Source organism: Theropithecus gelada, chromosome 1 (assembly GCF_003255815.1).
Source record: "Theropithecus gelada isolate Dixy chromosome 1, Tgel_1.0, whole genome shotgun sequence".
NCBI classification, from domain to species: domain Eukaryota; kingdom Metazoa; phylum Chordata; class Mammalia; order Primates; family Cercopithecidae; genus Theropithecus; species Theropithecus gelada.
This window is the reverse complement of record NC_037668.1, coordinates 30,992,646-31,000,752: the sequence shown is the minus strand read 5'-3', so window position 1 is coordinate 31,000,752 and position 8,107 is coordinate 30,992,646. Positions and strand designations below refer to the sequence as shown.

Here is an 8,107-nt window from a genome sequence, read left to right as displayed (position 1 = left end):
TTTTTTTTTTTTTTTTTTTTTTGAGACGGAGTCTTGCTCTGTCGCCCAGGCTGGAGTGCAGTAGCCGGATCTCAAATCACTGCAAGCTCCGCCTCCCGGGTTTACGCCATTCTCTTGCCTCAGCCTCCCGAGTAGCTGGGACTACAGGCACCCGCCACCTCGCCCGGCTAGTTTTTTGTATTGTTTAGTAGAGACGGGGTTTCACCGTGTTAGCCAGCATGGTCTCGATCTCCTGACCTCGTGATCCGCCCATCTCGGCCTCCCAAAGTGCTGGGATTACAGGCTTGAGCCACCGCGCCTGGCCAAGGCTGGTCTTGAACTGCTGACCTCGTGATCCACCGGCCTCAGCCTCCCAGAGTGCTGGGATTACAGGCGTGAGCCACCACGCCTGGCCGACTTTAATTACTTTTAACACCTTCGATGTTGACAGAGAAAATGTTTTGTGTTCCCCTGATCACTTGTGGAGGTCATGCTGTCCTCATCTCTAAACAATTACAGTCTTACTTCCTCAACCACTCACACCTGTTCTGTTTCTCGGTCCCAGCATTTACCAAAAGCCTTTGTGTAGGAGCTCTCTAATCCTAAGTGTGAGTTGTCTGGATCTCTTCTGGGTTTTATGTGCTACAAACCCTTTTCCTATATGTTTTTTGCATTTAATCTGGAAACTAAAAAAATCAATCTGTGTGGCTGAGTCTAAAGACCCTCTGGTCCTCACTGCCTGGTTTTTCTCCAGATATCTACACAGCTTCTAGGTTTCTTTTTTTCATTTATTTGAGAAGCAGTCTCACTCTGTCGCCCAGTGGCAAAATCTCGGCTCACCGCAATCCCCGCCTCCTGGGTTCAAGCAATTCTCCTGCCTCAGACTTCCAAGTAGCTGGAATTACAGGCATGCGCCACCATGCCCAGCTAATTTTTGTATTTTTAGTAGAGATGGGGTTTCACCATTTTGGCCAGATGGATCTCGAACTCCTGGCCTCAAGTAATCCACCCATCTCGGCCTCCCCAGGTGCTGGGATTACAGGCGTGAGCCACTGCGCCAGGCCCTGTGATTTTTTTTAACCTCAATCCACCTGCAATTTACTGTGACGGGAGCAAGCAGGCTGGATTCCTACCCACCTCACCCCCAGTTCCTGGGCTAATAATTAACCAATCGCCTCCTCGGGATTTACTGCAGGATCCGTTCCCTCCTCCTCTACAGGAAGTGCTCAGTCCTGCGGGGCCCAGGGCCAGCTCTGACCCAGCAGTTCTGACCCATTGAGTGGGCTTCCCTGTCCCCCCACCCCAAACTGTCCTTCACAGGGGAGGCAGCCCCTCCTCACCTTCTTCTTCAGAACCTTGCTGGCTCTCTCCCTTTGGTTCCCCCACTGAATGCTTCCTTCTCAAAGTCCAAGGGCAGTCATTTCAAGTGCACATAAAGACCCAGGCAGGGAGCCCAGTCCTGAGCGACTGATGCCCACTCTTTCATCCTTGGTTCACCAACAAAGAGGACGGAAAAGTCTCTCTTCTGATGCCCACTCTTTCATCCTTGGTTCACCAACAAAGAGGACAGAAAAGTCTCTTCTCCTGGTGCTTGTTCCCCTTTAAGTCTTACTGATTCACACAAAACCAAGTGCTTCCCTCCTGAAATGCCCCTTTTAAGTGACAGTGGAGGTGATCTGAGTGGTCCTGCAATTAACATGAAGTGGGCGCTACATGGAGCGGCTCTGAGGTCTGGGCAGAGAATGTTACGAGCAGACGGCGAGATCAGAGCCTGGGCACAATTAGGTGGGAATTGGACAGGGTGAACTGCAGGCCAGCTGCCCTCCCTGAGCAATCGAGTTGCAGGCTTTTGGGCCACTCTTGCCTTGGCCTCTGTGTTTGTGAAACTGGCTCGTTCACATGCCCAGGAGGGCTGCACTTCCACGGCAGAGTGGAGCTGTAGTGGGTCACCCTGCCACCCGTTCCTCCAGTGTCCGCAGGAAGGAAAGGAAAAGCTGTTGCTCACTGGTGGTGGGGAGGGGAGGGTCGCTTATGGTCTGCACCTGCTATCGGCAAAATGGACTTTTCTTCTAAAAGCTGCACGGTGAGAGGCCAGCACCCTGTGCTGCCTGGAGCCCCGGCCCATGTCGCCGGGTGAGTGGGTTCACTCTGGGCTAATCCATCATGCAGAATGAGAGAAGAGGCCATGTGGAGACGGAAGCAGAGGTGAGTGGTTCTTCTGTGAACCCAGGAACAAGGCTGCCCACAGCTACCAGCGGCTGCGGGAGAAGGAGGGCGCGACCCTGCGGCACTGTAATGGGTACCAACTTGTAGGCGCCAACTTGACTGGATTGAAGGATGCCTGGAGAACTGGTGAAGTATTGCTTCTGGGTGTGTCTATGAGGGTGCTGCCAGGAGACTGGCATTTGAGTCAGTGGAGGGGAGGGCAACACCCACTCTCAATGTGGGTGGGCGGCATCCAACTGGCTGCCAGTGTGGCTGGGGCGAAGCAGGCAGAAGCGGGTGGGAGAAGCAGTTTTCCCGGGTCTTCTGGCTTTCATCTTTCTCCCATGCTGGACGCTTCCTGCCAGTTGTCCTGCCCTTGGACATCAGATTCCAGGTTCTTTGGCCTTTAGACTCTGGGAATTATTAGTGGTTTGCTGGGGGCTCTGGAGCCTCTGGCCACAGGCTGAAGTCTGCACTGTCGGCTTCCCTGCTTTTGAGGCTTTTGGACTCGGACTGAGCCACTACTGGCTTCTTTCTTGCCCAGCCTGCAGCCGGCCTATCGTAAGACTTCGCCTTGTGAGCCCGAGACCAATTGGGAATCAACTCCCTTTCATGTACATGCATCCTATTGGTTCCATCCCTCTGGAGAACCCTGACTCATGAAGACACCTTCGTTTTGGACTTCCAGCCCCAGACTGCGGGAGAGTGAGTTTCTGTGGTTTAAGCCACAGGTTAGTGGTGCCCCGTTCTGCAGCCCCAGAAGGCTCACATCGTGTGTCCTCAGAGAAGGCGGCCAGGGTGGGCTGGGGTGTGGACAGGATCTCTGTGCTGCAACCCTCCCTGGCACCATACTCCACAGATGACCCCAGTGTGGCCACCTCCAGCCACACTTTCCTGAGTCCCAGCCCAGGCCAAACTGCCTATTCATTCACACCCACCTGCCCTAAGCACACAGCCCACAGCCGCCTAGGCTCCCCATGTCCTGGTGTCCCCAACCTCGTCCTCAGGGTCTCCCAGACACTGGCTGGAGTCTCCCGTGCCTGCCACATCCTCGGTGCTCGTGGCATCTCTGCACTGACCTCCCAGGGAGTATGAACAAATGCCTCCTCCTCCAGGAAGTCCTCTGGGATCTCCAGGCAACGTCCAGGTCTTCCTAGCACCGGCCTACTGATCTCCTGGAGCCTAGTTCCCTCCACACCCCTCTCTTCAGTCACTCAGGAGCTTGTCCTGCATCCCCACCTGTGTCAGCCCCACGAGGAATGGGAGTCCAGACCCATTCTTGCCACATGACGGACTGAGCACACGCGGGGGCGGGAGGAGTGGCTGACATGCACAGAACTTCTTGATGGTCTAGAGAGCAGACCACAGGAGTAGAAGGAGGGGCAGGTGACCTGAGGTCGCTCCAGGAGATGGAGGAGCCGGACGTCCAGCAGAGGTTGACACGTGAGGCCACGTGGCAGGTGGGTGTGGAATGCAAAGGTAGCTCCAGGGCCACTGCTCCTGATGACGAGGCAGCCTCCACGCAGCTCTCTCGCAGTGACACACGTCCAGGAACCCCCTGCCACCGTGCAGTCATCGTACTGGCTTTACAGGGAGGGAACCGAGGTACAGAGAGGGTGGTACAGAGGCAGAGAGAGCAGAGGGGCTGGGACTGAACCAGCACGGAGTGGCCTTGGGTGTCCCATCATGCTGGAGATGGCTGCTGGAGGCCACCTGTCATGGGGACAGACTGCAAGAAGCACGGGGCTGGCCAGGCAATAGCATGTAACAGGCCGTCAGGGGCTCTGTGTGGAGGCCCGCAGTGGGGACAGGCCCTGTATGCTTCTACCCACCCCCAAGACACTCCCTGTGTGGGACAAACTCCAGGGCCACCACGGCACCCCAGACACCTCCCCTTCCACTGTGAAATACAACAATTACAAAAGCATCTGAATCACCCATTTTGTAAGAATTAGAAAAGCACCACAAAGAGAAACAAGGGAAGTAAGCTAAGTGTCCTCTGGAAAGGGCCCCCCCCATGGGTGGACGTTGGAAAGACAGAGACCCAAGTAGGGATGGGGCTGAAGGAGCTTCCGGGGTTCACGGAGACTCTTGCAGCCAATAGGAACACTGTGTGCAGCTAAAAACACACACCCTGGCACTACATGTGGAATGCGGCCGCTCCACTCTGGATGCAGGCAGGCTGGGGCCTCAGGCCAGCGAACCCTGAGCCCTGATAAAAGTCACGCAGCCAGGCAGACACACACAGCATTCACTGGGCAGCCACCACACAGGGAAAGGCCCGGAGGGCACTTCCCGCCTCAGACAGCCCTAGTCAAAGCCTCATCCCCGCACCAGTGAAAGCATTTCTGTGACCCTGCCCTCGGGCGCCAAAAAGAGCCGAGCCTGGGCTCCGCAGGATGTGCCTTCCCTCCTCTCTCTTTGCTTTTAAAAGTAACAAAGGGCCCCTTGAGGGACTAGTCCCGAGGGGGCCACTCACCCTGTTAAAGCGCTTGGCTTGGAAGAGATGGCCGTTGGCACGGTATAGCTTCCTCCATCTTCTGGCTCCCCGGCGGTAGATGGATTCTGGAAAGGACAGGAGAAAGGCGTAAAGAAACAGAGTGGCAGCCACGAGTCCACGCAGGGTGCAGCTGCGACAGGCCACTCTCGTCCAGGTGGTGGTGGCTGCAGCGTCCTCCCAGGCAGGGAAGGTAGGGCTGGAATGACAGCCTCCCGGTGGCCGCTCTCTGCCCCTCCTCACATGATCCTCATGGTGTCACGGCCTTGGCGGCTGGAGACAGCGGCCCAGGTGAGGATGGAGCCAGGTGTCCTCGCAGGGCAGACAAGATCCACCACTGGACGGCTGCTGGCTGACAGTGGAGCGGTGAAGTCGCCCCAGGCCTGGCAGGCTGGGCTGTTTGCCCCCGCCTGTTTTCCTTTCCACCCTCTCCTCCCCAGGCAGCCCCGTGAAAAACAGGATTTTTTCCACACAGGGACAGTTCAAATGGGCCTCAATATTTACACATGACTGTCAGAGGAAGGAGAGCGGACGCCACACTGGAGCCTGAGCCAGGCTAAGATGCAGAGCGTCACTGACTTCACCTCAGGAACTCGCCAGACACAAGCGGCGCGAGGCCCAGGGCTCTCCAGTCGAGTTTCCTTTAACCTAATAAATCTCAAGGCAGGAGAGCCAAACCAACCGTGCCCCCATTTCCATTCGAAGTTACCAAAAACATCATCTTTATAACATGCATTTGACAGTCCAGCCCATGTGGACTGTGCCTCTTATGAAAAGTGCCAGCACCAAGCCTGTAACCAGACGGCGGGTCTTGTCCTTCTTCAAAACCGTGTCTCGCTTTGCTTCTCCAAAACGCTTTGAAACGGATGTGTGTGTAAACAGAATCTTTGGAAACGTAAGGTACAACGGGAAGCTTTGTGCTTTTATAAAATTCTATCATAAAAGCGACTTTCATGAACCAAATGAAAGTGCCACGAATATACTGAAGTGGAAATTGTAACGGAATGTTTTTAAAACAGGCAAATGACTAGCTCTGGCTGGAAACTGCTGAAATCAGGCCACACGGATGGTAAAACCTGCTTCCCTTCCTTTAAATATTCAGTGCGAGACCAAGACGACAGCGGTCTCCAGGAGCGCAGGTGAAACAGGCCTCACGGCGGCGGGTGGTTCAGCCCCCCCAGACCCCCAAGAAGGCTCAGCATCCCAGTACCCTGGGGCACGGTACGGGGTTTGACAGAGGCCTGGTGACACCAAAGGCCCCTCCGGCCACAGACGCGACTGCCAGCAAGCCCGAGGCCAGGCTGGGGCCGTGCACCCTGTGCTCCCTCCGCACTCCACCCACCTGGGCGCCAGACCTGGGCTCCACAAAAGGCGCAGACCCCCGGGGACGGCCACACTTTCGGCCCCTCCGCCCCTCAGCCCTGAGGAGGTCGGGTGAGCGCCCACGTGGCTCTGCCCACGACGACAGGGCACATCCTGCCCTAACCAGCCCACAGCTGGTCCGGGCTCCAGGAGTCCGCAGGCCTGACTTTTCCCTTCGGGGGGCGCTCTGCCCGCCCAACAACCCTCTCTGAAGAGAAAAAGAGAAGCGTGTGAACCGGAGGAGACGGAGGCACCGTGGGATACCGAGACAGCGGCGCGCTGCTTGTTAGGGTGGGCCCGTGGCGAGTCGAGGGACGGACACACAGCCAGGGGCGGAGCCGAGGGACGGACGCACAGCCGGGGGCGGAGCCGAGGGACGGACGCACAGCCGAGGGTGGAGCCGAAAAAATCTGCGCACAGCCGGGGAGGGGGCAGAGTCTAGGGAAAGGACGCACAGCGGGGGGCGGAGCCGAGAGGCGCACGCACAGATGGGGGCGGAGCCAAGGAATAGGCGCACAGCTGGGGGGCGGAGTCGAGAGATGGACGCACGGGGTTTGGGGGAACCGAAGGACGGATGCACAGCTGGGGGCGGTGCCAAGAGGCGGGCACGCAGCTGGAGGGCGGAGCTGAAGGACGGACGCACAGCTGGGGGATGGAGCTGAGGAACGGACGCACAGCTGGGGGGTGGAGCTGAGAGAAGGATGCACAGCTGGAGGGCGGAGCTGCTGGAAGGTGGAGCTGAAGGACGGACTTGCAGCTGGGGGGTGGAGCTGAGAGAAGGACGCACAGCTGGGGGATGGAGCTGAGGAACGGACGCGCAGCTGGAGGGCGGAGCTGAGAAGAACGCACAGCTGGGGGTGGAGCTGAGAGAAGGACGCACAGCTGGGGGGGTGGAGCTGAGAGAAGGACGCGCAGCTGGGGGTGGAGCTGAGGGCCGGACGCACAGCCAAGGGGGCGGAACCGAGGGACAGACGAGCAACTGATGGCAGAGACGAGGGACAGACAGACAACTGCGGGCTGAGCTAAAGGCTGGACGCACAGCTATGGGGCGGAGCCGAGGGATGGACGCACAGCCGGGGGCGGAGTCGAGGGAATGGACGCACAGCCACGGACAGAGCCCAGGAAGGGATGCACAGCTGGGGGGCGGAGCCAAGGGGCGGGCGCGCAGCTGGAGGGCGGAGCCGAGGGACGGAAGCACAGTCGAGGGGTTGGAGCCGAGGGATGGACAAGCAGCTGTGGGTAGAACCGAGGGGCGGATGCACAGCTGGGAGGTGGAGCCAAGGGACGGACACACAGCTGGGGGGCGGAGCTGAGCAACGGACACATAGCTGAGGGGCGGAGCCCAGGGACGGATGGAAGCTGGCTAGAGCAAGGACACAAGGGACCCACGCCCAGTGCGCCTGGGAAACCCTGAAAATGCGCCAACTGGACACCCTTCAAGTTCAATCAGTAAAGAGAGTGACGTCCTAGCAGACGCCAGGACTCATCAGGGAGCCCCCAGCAGGCTGAACAAACTCTCCCACAGGACACAACACACAGCCCGGCGTCCCCAGTTTCCACCGGGACAAACTGAAGTGTCCCCTAAATTCACGTGGGGAGCCCTAGCTCCCAATGTGGCTGTATTTGGAGATGGGGACCCCACGCCTCCAGAACTTGAGAAAATAAGTTCCTGTCGTGTGTTAAGTCATCCTGTCTGTGGGGTTTTGTCACAGTGGTCCAGGCGGGGACTGACCCCGCTTCCCACCACACACACACTCGGTCCCTCGGAGACTAAGGATGGAAACGTGGGCAGCAAAGCGGCAAAACATTTTAGAAGGAATTACAGAAGATCTTAGTCACCCTGAGTCACCTGCACACGTGAGAGACAAAGGGCCCGTGGCTAGGGACGCTAGACTGAAAACTCCACGAGGAAAATGGAGTCAAAATAGGAACAGAAGACCAGAGCAGACGTCTCGCCCGAGAGACACAAGCATCTCAGCCCGGAGAACCATCGGAGCAACCTGCAAGGCTGCCCAGGCGTCTCCTACACTGTGGGCTCGGCACAAATCAATCCCCCGCAGCCCC

At 57.8% G+C, this 8,107-nt stretch overlaps 1 protein-coding gene across 1 annotated transcript in view; it reads right to left on the bottom strand.

Annotated features, from left to right (window-relative positions):
• The window catches only part of PRKCZ (protein kinase C zeta), a 144,105-nt gene that overhangs the window by 53,245 nt on the left and 82,753 nt on the right, over positions 1–8,107 (bottom strand). The window contains exon 5 of the mRNA XM_025381589.1: positions 4,664–4,749. Coding sequence (XP_025237374.1) covers positions 4,664–4,749 — 86 coding nt within the window. The remainder of the gene's footprint in view (positions 1–4,663; positions 4,750–8,107) is intronic.